Here is a 16,835-nt window from a genome sequence, read left to right on the forward strand (position 1 = left end):
AAATGCGCACCGCATACGCACTGCAAATGGAGTATGTGTGAAACGGGTGTTAGTCTTCGGATTTCAAATGATTTAAAATATGTAAATGATCAAATCCAATGAATAGGAAAGCATATTTTGGTACATGGTAATCTCTCTGGTCACACAAGGACTTATCAGGAAAAATTTACTGGGACACTATAGAACATTGCCGGAGCTCGTGCCCCAGTACAAGCGGTCGCGACACTCCTGGCTTGAGGTGGATACATTTATATTCAATGAAGAAGAAATGTGCATAAATCGTAATGGAAACACATTTACAGCATAAACTCCTACTGAATTTATTAGGAGTACAAGATGTGCATCTAAAATCATGTGACTGATTCATTCATTTAAACCTGCTCATCTAAAATGTTGCTGTGGTCACCCTGAAAAAAGTGATGGAACTTTGGAAACAAAAGAAATGTCATTACACCACACAAAGATTGAATTCAGTCACTGATACACTGATCTCCTCAATGCTTTTAATATACCGCACTCACTTCAAACACAGCACATCCTGAAGAAACTTTATTAAAATAAATGAACAGAAACATCACAATGACAAACGCTTTACTAAAACTATTGAGAATCAGTGTTGAATGGGGAAATGGGTCATCATTATGCTCATTATACGGCACACACATTAAATGTGAACGTGTGTGTGAAAGAGCTGTGAACACAATTCATTGTGCTGGAATGAAGTGCGCACACACTCATTTATTTATATTTATGTACAGATGTGCAACAGCTCCGATTGGTTAGTGGATTCGTGTAAGCTCTTCAACTATCTTAATGACCTCATCCACCGTAGCTTCCCGCTTCATTCCACTGCCATCATCAATCTGAAACAGACAACAGACAGTGAGAACACACTGCCTATGATCCAAGCAAAACCCACAACACTCCTCAAAAAATCATCATGTCACTTCTGAAGACATGGATTAAACCACTGGAGTCATATGGATGACTTTTATGCTGCCTTTGTCCTTTTTGGACATTGTGAATTCTGGTCACCATTCACTTGCATTGTATGAACCTACAGAACTGAAATATTCTTCTAAAAATCTACATGTGTGTTCTGCAGAAGAAAGAAAGTCACACACATCTGGGATGGCATGAGGGTAAATAAATATTGAAATTTTTTATTTTTGGGTGAACTATTCCTTTAATTTAAGATCTGATCAATTAAGTTAGGATTTACAACAAATTCATTCTCTGACCTAATAAACCACGTTCTCCAGGAGAAACTCAGGTGTAAAAAAAAAAAAAACTTTCTTACTCACTTAAACAGCAATGTTATGAAATAAGTTTTCATGTTTACATGACATTTCAGAACACTGCAAAAACCTGGAATAAACCGTTTTCTTAAGCAATGTAAACATTCTCAGTATAAATGGAGGAAACTCCTGGATAGTGACGAAGGGTTAACATTTTCCTCAGAAGAAGAGCGGGACTCCGATGAACGTTTGTATTTTGAAGAGAGACTTGATCCAGCCGAGGATACAATTTCGGACGAGTAAGTCATTTAGTTGACATGCTATTTTATATAAACATGTACATATTTTACTAGTGGGACTGTTTCCAGACTTGCCAGCCAGGATTCAGAGTATTGACATTTGAAATATGTCCTAATAGGCAAGTTTTAGTTACATTTAAATGCTGTTTCGGATAAAGCATGTATTTAAATTGTATGCTGTATGATATAAATATGATAGGTAATATGATATAAAAATAATATGAATGTTTAGATTATATTTTATCTAGTGTTTATGCTGCCTCATTATCATCAACGAAGCTTGTGCTTGCAAATATGTGTTCAGGTTCAATTAGTAAAATGCACTTTAAATATCCCCATATTAGATAATAAGCATATTATAATGATTTCTGAAGGATCATGTGACACTGAAGACTGCAGTAATGATGCTGAAAATTCAGCTTTGATCACAAATTGCATTTTACAATATATTCAAATAGAAACCTGTTCTTTTAAATTGTAAAAAGAGTTCAGAATATCAATGTTGTTTCTGTATTTTGGATCAAATAAATGCAGTCTTGGTGAGCAGAAGAGATTTAAACGGTAGTGTAGGTGTAAAATTAAGTAAAGTCTTTATGTAAAGAAAATGTATAGTCAGATTTCTTCTTTTAACTTAAAACTTGATTGTGATCATTAAGTCTGTCTGTCACATTCCTCATTGATGGGCCCAGGGGAGGGGTTTTTGTCTCCTCAGGTGTGAATTACAATCAATATTCTTGATCATTCACGTCTCCTTGCATATGACCTTTCAACACTAAAATTGTCTTACAAAAGTAAAATGACTATATTGTTTTGTATGAATGAGTGATCAGGATGGTTTTCACATAATTTTGTAGCAAAAACTAGGCTACAAGATCCAGTTCTCAGAAGTCTTGTGGACAAAAGTATGACCTTATTTCAGCAACTTTTTGAATTTTAGTTTTTTCAAAAAACATGCATAAATGTTATTTTCTCAAAAATACAAACCTGTACACACATGTTGGTCACATATTATTGTAGCCCAGTTTGTGCTGAATACAGTGTTATCAGACTTTAGCCATTAATATGTTTTTAAGCAACTGAAAAAAGCACAAATGTCAAGGCATGTCAAAACTTCTCCAGGGTCCAAAACACCCTCAGACACCAGAGGGTTAAAGCATTCTGAACTCCTGAACTGATATTTTGATCAGGCTCTTTATTAAATAAACTTCTTCCTTCAATAAAAACTATTAGTATTAAAACTGAAAAAAACTTTGAGGAAAAACTCTTCCATAATTCATGGAGGTCTAGGATTTGAAGCCTTTATTAAATTCTGTTTATGAAAATTCACCACAGTTCTTGCATAGCATCCAGAGTTTGTCAGTGGTATGAACCAGTATAAAGATTTCAGTGTTTTTTACATTCTGTAAAATGCCAGTAAAATAAGTTTGAATCCAGGGCGTGCTGAGTGACTCCAGCCGGGTCTCCTAAGCAACCAAATTGGCCCGGATGATAGGGAGGGTAGTCACATGGGGTAACCTTCTCAAGGATATTGTTTTAAGGATTTTTAGACAATTTTAAATGGAAAACAAGACAAAAACAGGATTTTATGTAATTTTTTTTACTGAATTAAACTTAAAAAGTTTTTTCCCCTGAATAATCGGTTAAGAGCTAATAATGATTAATCGTAGCAATAATCGGCTGAATAATGGAAACCCTCCTGCAAATCGCACAGTGCATGGTTTCTAAAAAACATTTTGAAAAACTGCTATAAAATTGACAGCCCTGTTTTCTACATGTGATGCGGTAGAGATGTGTGTGTAGCGTGCTGACCTGCAGAGTGCTCACCACCTCCTGCATCTTAGCACGACCCAGATCCAGGAAACTCTCGATCAGATCTCCATCAATGAATCCTGTGGCCTGTTCAGTCTTGCGCTCCGTGTGGAATGACCTCCAGGTGGCACTAGAGTCAAGGACTACACACACAGTTCATGCAGAAGAGACTTCAATCACAACATACACACACACAGTTTGTTGAAGGATATAAGCTGTGCTCGATCTTGCCGACACTCTTGATGACTTTATTGAGTCTGCTCTGGAGATCCAGCAGTAAACTGTACCAGCTCTCAGACAGTGACGTCACCAAACCTGAAAAAAACAACAAAGTGAAGAGTGTAGAGTTACCACACTTTTTGATGGATTTTATAACGTTAGAAAATAGTGTCATCAAGGTAAAAGTAAACTCACCGATCATCCCGTTGACTGTGCCAAACAGCACTGAACCCTGGGTCGGTGTGGAGCTCTCGCCGAGGTTCTGCAGGACTAGAGAACCGTGTGAAAACACGTTGACAAACTCGCCGAGATGGAACAAGCCCACCTCCTGCAGGTGCTGCCGCTCCTCATCTGTAGTCGCCGCACTGCAGGAAGAGAGAGGAGTTTATTATCTGTACTTCACTGTACCGCAGGCGTCACATGTGCTCCATATAAACAACAATATCCTGCACCTCTCTCACAATCAATAGAATAGTGAAGCTTGTTATCCTCCATCAGTTCATTCTGTATCATAACGGTTTAGATCAAATCAAATGACCAATTGTCTTATTCCACATCTCACTCAGTGCTCTCTGTCAAACAATGTGCACAGTCTATTGCTATAAAACACGCAAAATGTAAACTTGTGTGAAAGAAATGTTTATAAAAACATTAAAAGTGCAGATCTGAAGAAAAAACAGATTAAAGAAAAACTAAATGAATGTGTTTAGCAAGATCTTACACCGTGTGGTGATGTAAACTCCAGCTATTTTCATGATGAATTTTATTTACTAGCCATTACGGCCCCAGTCGTTACCTGTCTTTCTGGCAGACGAACAGGTTGAAAGCGTTCTCTGCTCCCAGGAAGTTATCATCATCCAGGATTTCTACAGCACTCATCCAGTTAGGATTGAAATCCCGAGCGATCTGATGGAATTAAAACGGCATTATGACAACATGAATCGATCATTGCAATGAAGTAGAAATGGCAGGACCATTCACCTCTTCAAAGCTGCCCTCCATGGGTTTGTACGCCAGCAGCAGCACTGAGCGCATCAGATCTCCCACCAGTATGAAATCCCCTTTAGTCTTCAGATACAGAGCCATAATGTTATTATAGTGATTACACTCGGTGCGCAGCTCCTTCTCTGCCGTCCACTCGTACAGACGCACCTGCGCGCACACACACACACACACACACACACACACACACACACACACGTATGTTACTGCTAGTGTACGGGAGGCGTGATTGATTTAACCGTCACATGAGCGTCAGGGGACTCACAGTACTGTTGATGCTGGCCAGCAGTTTGCCATTAAACTCCACCATTGAGTAAACGGCTCCTTTCACTTCCTTCTCTGCTACTGTCTGCAGTTTACCTGAAAATACAGACAACAACATGAAACTGTATATATTTAAAACAACACACTCGCTTGTACATCAATGCAAACACTAATACATCAATTCAAATAGTGAGAATGAAATAAAATAATTCACAGGGGTAACAGTGTCTGACATTAATTGAAATGAATGAAAAATGGTATAATAAAACTGTTGGAAACCACCGTGAATAAACTGGATTCAAACATTCTTATTGGACACCGACTGTAATGCACTCTTACCGTCTGTATAGTGAAAGACGATGATGCGTCCCTGTTTAGGCTCTGCCTCTTCCGGATACACCATGGCCGTGCCGACGATGAAGTACACAGCAGGATCTCTGCCCAGTTTACAGGAAACCATACTCAGTGCATACTCATTCTGCAGGAACTGATGCGCGTGCAACACTGAAGCAGAGAAAGAACACTTTACATTGCAAACACATATTCACATACAGACAGATTGAAACTCACAAATGTTTTAATGCGTGAACGCACCCTCAAACGTGTGCTGATCCACCACCAGCAGACTGTGCACTTCCACTTCCTCTCCAAATGACGTCTCGTGAGGTGAAGTGCTGCTGGGAAACAGTTTGCTGGAGCTCACGCTGCTGGACAATGCCTGCGCGCACACACACACACACACACACACACACACACACACACACACACACACACACACGGTTACATTTTGATAACTTGTTTTGATTTGTTGACAAATTAAGAAATAACTCTTGCAGTTACATTTCTACTGTGAAAAAGTGGCTGAATATCAAAGCTGGAATAATACTAATGTTTTAGCTGGTAAAATACTAAACTACCACATATACGACATGACAAAATCTTTTTAATAAATAAAATTGCCAAGAGAAACTTAAGTGTACACTGCAAACACATTATTAGACACTAGTGTTGGGTTTGAGTCCATTACAGGCCGAGTCTGAATGAATACGTTCTTGAATCTGAATTAAACTTGTGATTAAATTCAACATCCATATTTTAAGTTTATTTTATTGTGATAGCGGTTCATTTTAACCTTCACAAACAAGAAAAGACAATTGTCAATATAAATGTTACAAAAACACCTCTGTTGCATTTCATAAATACATTTTATGATTGGTATCCAAACATCATAATGGTTTCAAAATGAAGACAAAAACACCTTACAATTTATAGTTTTATCTAAAAGAATCTATACAGAGACTCTATCTGCCGGCTGGTTTGTAAATATACATACAGTTGAGTCAACACAGTATGTAGCACTCTGAGAACTGACAATTCAAATGTTACATCCAAAATCCCACTGCTATTATTAGGGCCTTGTCGTCACAGACATGACAGTATTCAGCCCCCTACATAGTGAGTAAATCACTCGCATGTGTGACCAAACTTTACACTATGTGACTAAAAAAATACATTTTATTAGCCACTGGCAGGTAAAAATTCTGATTGGCTATGTTCACGTCGCAGCTGAATGTGGCCCAGATTTTTTGCTCAAATCAGAATTTTTTGTTACGTTGTTCACATGATATTTTTTCCCCTTTTCTCCCCAATTCCCACTACTTAGTAGGTCCTCGTGGTGGCACGGTTACTCATCTCCATCCGGGTGGTGGAGGACAATTCTCAGTTGCCTCAGCTTCTGACACAGTCAATCCGTGCATCTGATCACGTGACTCGTTGTGCATGACACCGCGGAGACTCACAGCATGTGGAGACTCATGCTACTCTCCACGATCCACACACACAACTCACCACACGCCCCATTGAAAGAACCACTAATCACCACCACGAGGAGGTTACCCCATGTGACTCTACCCTCCCTAGCAACAGGGCCAATTTGGTTGCTTAGGAGACCTAGCTGGAGTCACTCAGCACGCCCTGGATTCAAACTCACGACTCCAAGTGTGATAGACAGCGTCAATACTTGCTGAGATACACAGACCCCCTGTTCACGTGACATTTTAAATGTAGCCCATATCAGACATTGATCTGAACAGCCAGCACTTCTAAACTGACCCACATGCTTATAACAAACTCTGGCATGTTCATCATTAGTCTGAATAATGAATTAAATTATAATAAATTATGTAATTATCCGTTTTTAATGCAGATAGGACACATGTCTATATGCTAATATGTCCGTGAGTGATGGAGCGAGTCATATGCCTTTATATGGTGGAATTTAAATGATCAAAAGTTCAAGTGTAATATTTCCTATGAGTGAAACACACCATAAAATGGAAAGACAGCAATAAAAATGGCATTACATATATGTAAAGTAAGAAGATCTTTATTTCATATTTCCATTGACTGGCTTGCATTTGTCTTTTGAAACAGAAATATAGAAACTGAGTTTTCTGAGCAAGCGACAAGCAAAGTTATATATACACATCTACATCTTTTATACACATTTCTAACATGCAATACACACAAAAAGCTTTTATTTTCTTTAAAAAGAAACTGAATGCATTAACTAGACAGATATGATTTGCACTAATAGTTTATAAATATAATCAAGTGTGCAAATGATGAATATTGAATGTAAAATTCACATTCACCATATCAAGTTATTGAAGTGCATAGGACAGACTCAATGACTGCTGAGTAGAACTGTATTAACAGCGCCTGTGGCAGGTTGAACTTCCTCAGCTGGCGAAGGAAGTACAACCTCTGATGGGCCTTTTTCACAATGGAGTCAATGTGGGTCTCCCACTTCAGGTCCTGTGAGATGGTAGTGCCCAGGAACCTGAATGACTCCACTGCTGCCACAGTGCTGTTTAGAATGGTGATGGGGTCAGTGTTGGGGTGTCCCTCCTAAAGTCCACCATCATCTCCACCGTTTTGAGCGTGTTCAGCTCCAGGTTGTTTTGACTGTGCCAGACAGCAAGCCGATCAACCTCCTTTCTGTATGCAGACTCATCGTCATCTCGGATGTGGCCGATGACAGTGGTGTCGTCTGCAAACTTCAGGAGCCTGACAGAGGGGTCCTTGGTGGTGCAGTCATTGGTGTAGAGGGAGAAGAGTAGTGGGGAGAGCACACATCCCTGGGGGGCACCAGTGCTGATCATACATGTGCTGGAAGTGAATTTCCCCTGTCTCACAAGCTGCTGCCTGTCCGTCAGAAAGCTGGTAATCCACTGACAGATAGACAAGGGAACAGGGAGTTGGTTTAAATTAGTCCGGAGAATAGCTGGGATGTTGAAAGCCAAACTGAAGTCCACAAAAAGGATCCTTGCATATGTCCCCGGTCTGTCCAGATGTTGCAGTATATGATGCAATCCCATGTTGACTGCATCAACAACAGACCTGTTTGCACGATAAGCAAATTGAAGGGGATCTAGAAAGGGTCCAGTGATGTCCTTCAGGTTGGCCAACACCAGTCTCTCAAATTACTTTTTGGTCTCTTAGGGACAGGGATAATAATTGAGAGTTTGAAGCAGCATGGGACTTCACACTGCTCCAGTGATCTATTGGTCTATTGAGATGGGGGCCAGTTGGTTAGCACAGGATCGGAGACACACTGGTGAGATACCATCTGGGCCTGAAGCATTCCTCATCTTTTGCTTCTGAAAGACGTGGCACACATCATCTTCACAGATCTTGAGTGCAGGTTGAGTAGCAGGAGGGGGGTTGCAGGAGGTGTTGGTGTTTGTGTGTAGTGAATGTCAGAGTGGGTGTGGGGTGTGAGATTGGGCCTTTCAAATCACATTCAGGTCGTTAGCCAGTCGTTGGTAAACCACAAGGTTGGGGGTAGGAGTCAATGTAAATAGTAAGTTGTTTCAGGCCACTCCACACTGATGCAGGGTCGTTACCTGAAAACTTGTTTTCCAGCTTCTCAGAGTAGCTTCTTTTAGCCACTCTGATTTCCTTACTCAGTGTGTTTCTGGCCTGATTACATTTACATTTATGCATTTGGCAGATGCTTTTATCCAAAGTGTCTTACAGAGCCCTTATTACAGGGACAATCCCCATGGAACAACCTGGAGTTAAGTGCCTTGCTCAAGGACACAAATGGTGGTGGCTGTGGGGATCGTAAAGACAACCTTCTGCTTAACAGTATAGTGCTTTAGCCCACTACACCACCACCACTCGACTTGATTATACAAGACTTTATCCCCACCCCTGTAAGCATCCTCTTTGGCATGGCGAAGATGTCTGAGTCTTCCAGTAAACCATGCTTATCATTGTTGAATGATAAAAAAAAAAAAGTCCTAGTAGGGATGCACATGTCACAAATGTTTAGTTCTTGAGTTATTTGGGATCATGTGTTACCACCGGCCATTTTGAAAGTTGTTCCAAAACGTCACTGTTTTTGATTACCTAAAAAAAGCCATTTTATTGGAGTCGGACGAGGAATGATACATTAATATATCAAATGCAACTTGATATTATTTTTTGGCTGTAACTATAATCCAGAAATATAACTTTGTTTTCATGTGGGCTTACAAGGAACATTGCTCAAAGCTTAAAAGCAGAATAATTATTTACTTGTCTAAACAACAATAATAAAAATGCTCTATGCTGTAAGCGTTTTTAATTCATAAAGTGTTTACCTTGACTCTTCTTTAAATTGAGGTTTATTTTCCACTGACCCCTGTTATTCCTAAAAACCCCACTGACCAAATAACCCATTGACCCTCATATTAAACTCAATTGTCTACGCAACATACTGAATCTGTTTTCATTGCAGGGACACAATGAATATGCAGAGACCAATGTGATTAACCCTCTGGGGTCGACGGACATGCCATTGTATCCTGCTGGATTTTTTCGTCATTACAGCAGAAACAACATAACATTCTCCATCATTTTGGGGCATACAGATAAGTGTAAGACATCATTAGAGACTATAAAGGGTCTACTTTTATTTGTGTACACTCACAATAACAACAAAATCTTGTGCTTTTGTAAAATAAAGAAAATAAAAAGGGTGAGCTGTCAGCAGTCTCTGTGTTCACGAGCATATGTCTGAAACGTGTCACAAAAATGAACAAACTCCGCGAATACTTATCAAACAAACATGAAACATATGTCTAAAGAAAGCTTAAGATTTCTACTTTTAAATAAAACAATTCACATTTAAAACAAATATTCTCCTGCAATGTAATCTGTATGAAACAAAACGATGTACAGATTATCTCTAATGTGATCCCACCCACGGACAGAGGGAAGTAATGTGCTGAGGCGATCAATGCAAATGGTAAACACCCCCGACTGTGCCTTAAAAACATCTAGTTCATTCACTTTTCTGCATGTTTGGAAGATGGCACGATACCCAGCCGAGGAAACTCCTGGATATTGACGAAGAGTTAACATTTTCCTCAGAAGAAGAGCGGGACTTTAAAGAGTGACTTGATCTAGCGGAGGATACAATTTCGGACGAGTAAGTAATTTAGTTTGAATTAGTTGACATGCTATTTTATATAAACATGTACATATTTTACTAGTGGGACTGTTTCCAGACTTGCCAGCCAGGATTCAGAGTATTGACATTTGAAATATGACCACAATTGTGTCCTTGAGCAAGGCACTTAACTCCAGGTTGTTCCGGGGGGATTGTTCCTGTAATAATTGCACTGTAAGTCGCTTTGGATAAAAGCGTCTGCCAAATGCATAAATGTAAATGTAAACTGCATTTTACAATATATTTAAAAAGAAAACTGTTCTTTTAAATTGTAAAAAGAGTTCAAAATATCAATGTTTTTACTGTATTATGGATCAAATAAATGCAGTCTTGGTGAGCAAAAGAGATTTCTTTTAAACTGTAATGTAGATCTAAAATTAAGGAAAGTCTTTATGTAAAGAAAATGTATAGTCAGATTACTACTTTTAATTTAAAACTTGATTGTGATCATTAAGTCTGTCTGTCACATTCCTCATTGATAGGCCCAGGGGAGGGGTCGTTTGTCTCCTCAGGTGTGAATTACAATCAATATTCATGACAGTTCACACCTCCTTGCATATGACCTTTCAACACTAAAAGTGTCTTACAAAAGTTAAATGACTATATTGTTTTGTATGAATGAGTGATCAGGATGGTTTTCACACAATTTTGTAGCAAAAACTAGGCTACAAGATCCAGTTCTCAAAAGTCTTGTGGACAAATATTTAGTATCTGTTATATGACCTTATTCAATGACTTTTTGAATTTTTGTTTTTTCAAAAAACATGCATAAATGTTATTTTCTCAAAAATACAAACATGTACATACATGTTGGTCACATATTATTGTAGCCCAGTTTGTGCTGAATACAGTGTTATCAGACTTTAGCCATTAATATGTTTTTAAGCAACTGAAAAAAGCACAAATGTCAAGGCATGTCAAAACTTCTCCAGGGCCCAAAACACCCTCAGACCCCAGAGGGTTAAAGCTTGCAGGATTCAAAAACTAAATATTTCATTAACTGGTTTTGATGTTTGAGGTCTAAAACTACAAAAATAATCTAAATTGAGGGGTTTAATTAGTCAAATGTTAAGCATTTACATTTTTAAAAGCATAGTGGGCTTATTAAGAAAACATGCAGGCTTAAATGGGACACATATTTCTAATAAGTCCACTCCAGACTTTTCACATTTGCAATAAAATAAAGTAACTTTATTTTGTCAGATTATCACAATACATAACATGACAAAGATTAATCTTTGATTTAATACTCACTTTATTGGAAGGCTGTTAACATTTCTACAAGAAAACATGTAACAATTAGATTTGGGTCACTTCCCCTAATAATACATAGGTGCCGTTTATCTGTTAAGAGTTGCTGTCTGCTTTAGTAATAAAAAAAAAATGTATGGCCCATTTCAAAAGTTACATTTAATTAATCAAGCTATTATGGACCAGTTCATGCTTACAATACTGCATGGGACTACAGAAGCCTACATGTTTAGATACATTACACCTCAAAATATTTAATATCCAATTTTAATGATATTTTTCTGTATTTTTATTTTGATGTTATTTTAGTAAACTGTGAGTCACATGATGGCTGACTTGACTCAATTAAGTTCTTGATTTGAAATTCTTAACCGTGATGAGCACACTGTCTTGTCTGCACAAATGCCACATGGAATTTTACCGGATGTCATGTTCCGTGCAGTGAGAAACTGCCTTGTTTAGTTTCTAGTACATTGGCTACATACCTTTGTGTTAGTCGTGCCAGCCCCCTCAGTAATCGATGTTATACATTAAAGTCTCCAGTAACATTCAAGCATATTTGGTTGAGTGATGAGTGGTCCTGTGTGCGTGCGTATATGTGGTGAAACACACTCTGACTATGTCCATGACATCAGGGGTGCTAAATGTATATATCATGACACTATTATATTATCATTTCAGGTCACTAACGACTAGGGGTGTAAATGTTCTCTGTTTAAAAAACAATATATAAAAAATGTAAACAAAACGAACCGTAAGGTTCGCCACCCACGGTTCAGGAAGCATTGACACCGTGGTCGGTTCAGCTCACGTTTAATGCCGCATCTGGAGCACAAGTTTTGGTTAAAGAAAAAGAGTCAAACAGACGGGCGCAGTTACAACATCCGGTAATGCCAGGTAGCAGATTTGGTCGGGGAAGTGTGGGAAATTTGGCGAGAAATGTTGAACATGTCTGCAATGCTCACGAAGGTTGTTGCTGAATTGGAGCATCTTGCTGTAAAACGTCGATAAATTCACTGAGCTGGTTACAAGAGTGGGCGATGTAGAGAAACTATTATCCGAGTCATCGGAGGGGAAATTATCTGCTAATCCGCTAGCGACTAAGGTGGATTTGGAGCATGTCTGGGAGAAGTTGGAGGACTTGGAGAACCATAACTGGCAGAATAATGTCCGTATTGTTGGAATTCCTGAGGCTGAAGAAGGTCAGGGTATGGTGAAAGTCCTGGACGGACTCTTTCAGAGTCTGCTTAACATAACAGGCCATAAGGTGGAAATGAGTGAGCTCACAGGGTTCCGGCTCAGCGATCTGATGAGAGAGACAGGCCCCGATCAATTCAGGCAAAATTTCTGAGATCATCAGATAAAGATCTCGTGTTACGCTAGGCGAGGAGTAAAGGAAGGCTTTCTTGGAAGAACCACAGCATTTTCTTGTTCCCAGACTTTGAATTTGACAAGAGAGAAACGTGATCAATTCAAGGAATGCAAGAAACTCTTACAATCAACGGAAGGTCGCTTTTGCACTGATGTTTGTGTTTGATGTGGTTCTCACGTCGCAGCCAAGTGGCAGACTCACTGAACATTCACTTGACTGTCCGAGGAAACGGAGAGCCTTTTTTGTTTCTTTTGTGCAGGTTCCACCTAGCAGCTGGAGTTTGTTTTGTGGAGTAACACTCCAAGAAAGTTGTGTGGATGAATCTGCATGTTCATTGTGCTTATGCCTCCTACTAGCTAGAGTTTGCTTTATGGATTATTTCTTACAAGTCATTGGAGTGATTTGGTCATTTGTTGCACTCATGTAGCAGCCGGACAGGCCAGCTCACTGAACATTTGTTTACTGTACGAGGAAACAGAGACAATTTTTTTTTGTGCTGGTTCAGCCTAATGGCTGGAGTTTGCTTTGGAGGAACACACCTTCTGATAGCATCTATAACTCAAATATCTCAAACAGATTAAAGATAAATTGGGAAGAGTCATTACTGTTTTAGCAGAAATTCAGGGGCAAAGTATTATTTTGGCTAATATTTATGCACCTAATGTTGATAATAAGTGCTTTTTTTAATAGATCTTGAAGGGATGTTGCAAGCCGCTGGCACCGCTCATGATATAATATTGCGAGGAGATCTGAATCTTTTGATGGACTCAAAAGGACAGTGTGGCAGGGCGGAGGGCGGGGCCGGGTCGTGATCATACACACCCGGTCCCATATTAGGCTAATCAAGCCTCTGAGGTATAAAAGGTCGACTGCAGAGGATTGTGCGGGAGAGATCGTTAGCGGACATGTCCGTCATGTGTGTTTATGTTGTCTTTTAAGTTTATCATTAAAACTATTATTTATATCGTCAAGCCGGTTCTCGCCGCCTCCTTTCCATTGATCACTTTACAGACAGAATGTGTAAAAATCTTGGTCTTACAGATATTTGGAGACTTTTGAACCCATCTGGTAGGGACTATAAAGTTTTTCATCAGTCCATAAGATTTATTCTAGAATAGATTTTATTTTTTTATATCCAAGTCCCTCATTTCATCGGTTGTTGATTGCTCAGTGGGAAACATTTTAGTCTCAGATCAAGCCCTGGTGAGTTTAGAGGTGTCTCCACGCCGCTTTAATGTAATTCTTTTGCAAAATCCTGAATTCCAACAAATGTTAAAGGCTAAAAATCAATGTTTACATGGAGATCAACTGGTCCTCAGTCTTCTCTGTGTGCGTGGCTTGGGAGGCACTTAAGGTGGTTCTTAGGGGTCAGATCATTAATTATGACTCATTCACCAAAAAATCCAAAGCACGAGAACTCGTGGAGTTGGAAGCGAATATTAAAAGTGTAGAGGCAGAACTGAAGTACAGAACGTCATCTGATGGCCTCAGAGAATTGACCCGACTGAAATACATATATAATACTATTTTGGCTTTGCCGCTGAATTTTTTAGATCTTATGCTACAGAACTGGCTTCACTTTTGATCGAATTTCTTTTGATATAATTAACCATTATTTTATAACAGTAGGTTAATACTGTAGTTTCTATATAGTAACCATGATTTTAGTTTATACTGTAACCATGTTTATATTGTGGTTACAATGATTTTACTACAAATGCCATGGTTAAAGTTTAAATATGTAACAATTTTCATGTAATATTCACCTTGTTTTTTCTAATGTGTGAACGGCTTGTAACGCAACTTAAAAATGAGCCCTTCCCAGACTACCTAGTTTGCCTATTAAAGCCTGTAGACTGATTTTCATCAGTCCAAAAGGAACTGTGCAAAGGATGTGATGTTTATGGGACAGTAAAAACTTCTCTCCCAGCACAACTCTATAGACTCCTACACAAACTCAAGAGTAAGCTAAACCAAAACATGTATCTACTGATTCCAGTCTGTCTAAGCGGGAATGAGATCACGGTCAAGCGAAAACTAGAGTGAACGTCGGCAGGGCATTTGATTCCTGGAGGGAACTTAGTTCGGTTTTGGGGATCAAATCCGACACTGAATTGGCGTTCTTTTTATTAGACAGGTAAACTTAAATAACTGCAAAGCATGTGAAATATAGTGCCATAAGGATTGATCTGTGTAATTTAGGCTAATTTATCTTGCCTGCTAATGCTGATAAATTGCAAGCTACCTTGCTTCGCAACTTTCAAATAATTTCAATTATCTTCTCTTTATACTAAACGTCAGGTATACAGGATACATTTCAGCAAATACTCTGGTTTTTTGATCGTAGTACAACATATGACATACAAATAACCGTGAACTGTTTGGTATAGTTCGGTAGTATGTAGCTCTATGTGTGTATCAGTATGCTATGTTAGCTGATAGTCTCAAAGTTTGTAGTAAAACAATTATAACTGTAATTTTAATTATGCTACCTCATCTGTCAGCATGATGCCGGTGGATCACATAGTCTTTTTGTACATTACATCATTGTTTTGTTGTGCACGAGCAAAAGGAAGCTGGCAGCAGTTCACTTAATGGCCACAGGTGTCATTAACAAGGTGTAGAGCGGAGGAGGGCCGGGCTGGAACGATGCATACCCTGTCCCCAATCAGCCTGATGGACAGAATTACAGGCAGCTGCCTTGTGTGTGGTTCTGTTTGTGTGTTTTTGGTTAAGTTTATCATTAACATTATTTATATTGTCAAGCCGGTTCTCGCCGCCTCCTTTCCCTGTAACCCCCTTACACAAGGGTTTCTGAACCTTACATACTGAACCTCTAAACTATGGTTACTGTATTAAAACAGTGATTGTTATTTAAGGGCAAACCTGTTAAAGTGTTTACCAAAAAGATTATTCTTTGGATTTGGCAGTATTATATATTTTTTCTTTAACAAAACAAATACTGAACCGTACTGACACTAAAACTGTGATACAAACAGAACCATGAGAAATCAACCGTTACACCCCTACTAATGACCCTATTCAATATACCCTATTTTAGTAATTAAGCATTTGGATTCATTTTTTATTTGTCATCTTTTTATTGTTCCACTCTTCATAATGGAAAGGTTAAGAATACTAAAGAGGTGGGAATAACTCCCAAAAATGGATAAGACCTGAGGCATGCCTTTAAGAGTGACAAGGTATGAGTTTAAAAACGTCTCTGAGAATTTTACCTTGTAAAAGGTCTACGAGATGCATGCGGCTAAAACAAATTCTAGATGATGTAATTCATCAACTTATTAGTTGTTGGAATAGATCATTCTTAGCCATCTGTACCCCTGACACACACACACACACACACACACCTGTGTACTGGCGCTGGGCCGCACCACTGCTGTAGTTCCGCTGGCGTCCTGCATCTCCACTCTACTGGACAACACTCCAAAGCACTGAGACACCTCCTGGTAACAGATACGCCTGCCAAACACACAATACAAACACAAGAGAGACAGTCACACAAAATCTTTTATAAACAGGTGACCGTAGTCAATTAATTTTAAGCAGTCTCATTGTCATTTACAGGACTCAATACAACATCCATCACTTGAATGATTTCAAGCCAAAGCCTCTATAAACACACATACACACTCACTTGGGTGACTCGTAGAGGGGTACAGTTCGGATGTGGAGTTTCTGGATCTCATCAATAGTACCGATGGTCAGAGTGCTGTTATTAGCCAGAGCCAAACTGAAACACCAGGACAAAATGACACTGATGCTTCCAAACATACAGACATAAACACTTCATTCAGTCTAAAGGTGTTCACAGCCCTTGGAAAAGACACTTTAAAGATGCGGTAACACTTTACAATGAGGTA

General features: G+C 39.0%; 1 protein-coding gene across 1 annotated transcript; it reads right to left on the bottom strand.

The window, feature by feature from the left end:
- Positions 1–344: 344 nt before the first annotated feature.
- Positions 345–16,705, bottom strand: LOC127642554 (DNA damage-binding protein 1-like; the record flags this gene model as incomplete). The annotated part of the gene is made up of 11 exons (XM_052125189.1): positions 345–863; positions 3,347–3,470; positions 3,559–3,661; positions 3,761–3,930; positions 4,362–4,471; positions 4,547–4,717; positions 4,833–4,927; positions 5,171–5,335; positions 5,426–5,549; positions 16,323–16,434; positions 16,610–16,705. Coding segments are annotated over 11 exons (1,354 nt in total), but the record flags the coding sequence as incomplete, so codon positions are not given.
- Positions 16,706–16,835: the final 130 nt, after the last annotated feature.

Source organism: Xyrauchen texanus, unplaced genomic scaffold (assembly GCF_025860055.1).
Source record: "Xyrauchen texanus isolate HMW12.3.18 unplaced genomic scaffold, RBS_HiC_50CHRs HiC_scaffold_689, whole genome shotgun sequence".
NCBI lineage: Eukaryota > Metazoa > Chordata > Actinopteri > Cypriniformes > Catostomidae > Xyrauchen > Xyrauchen texanus.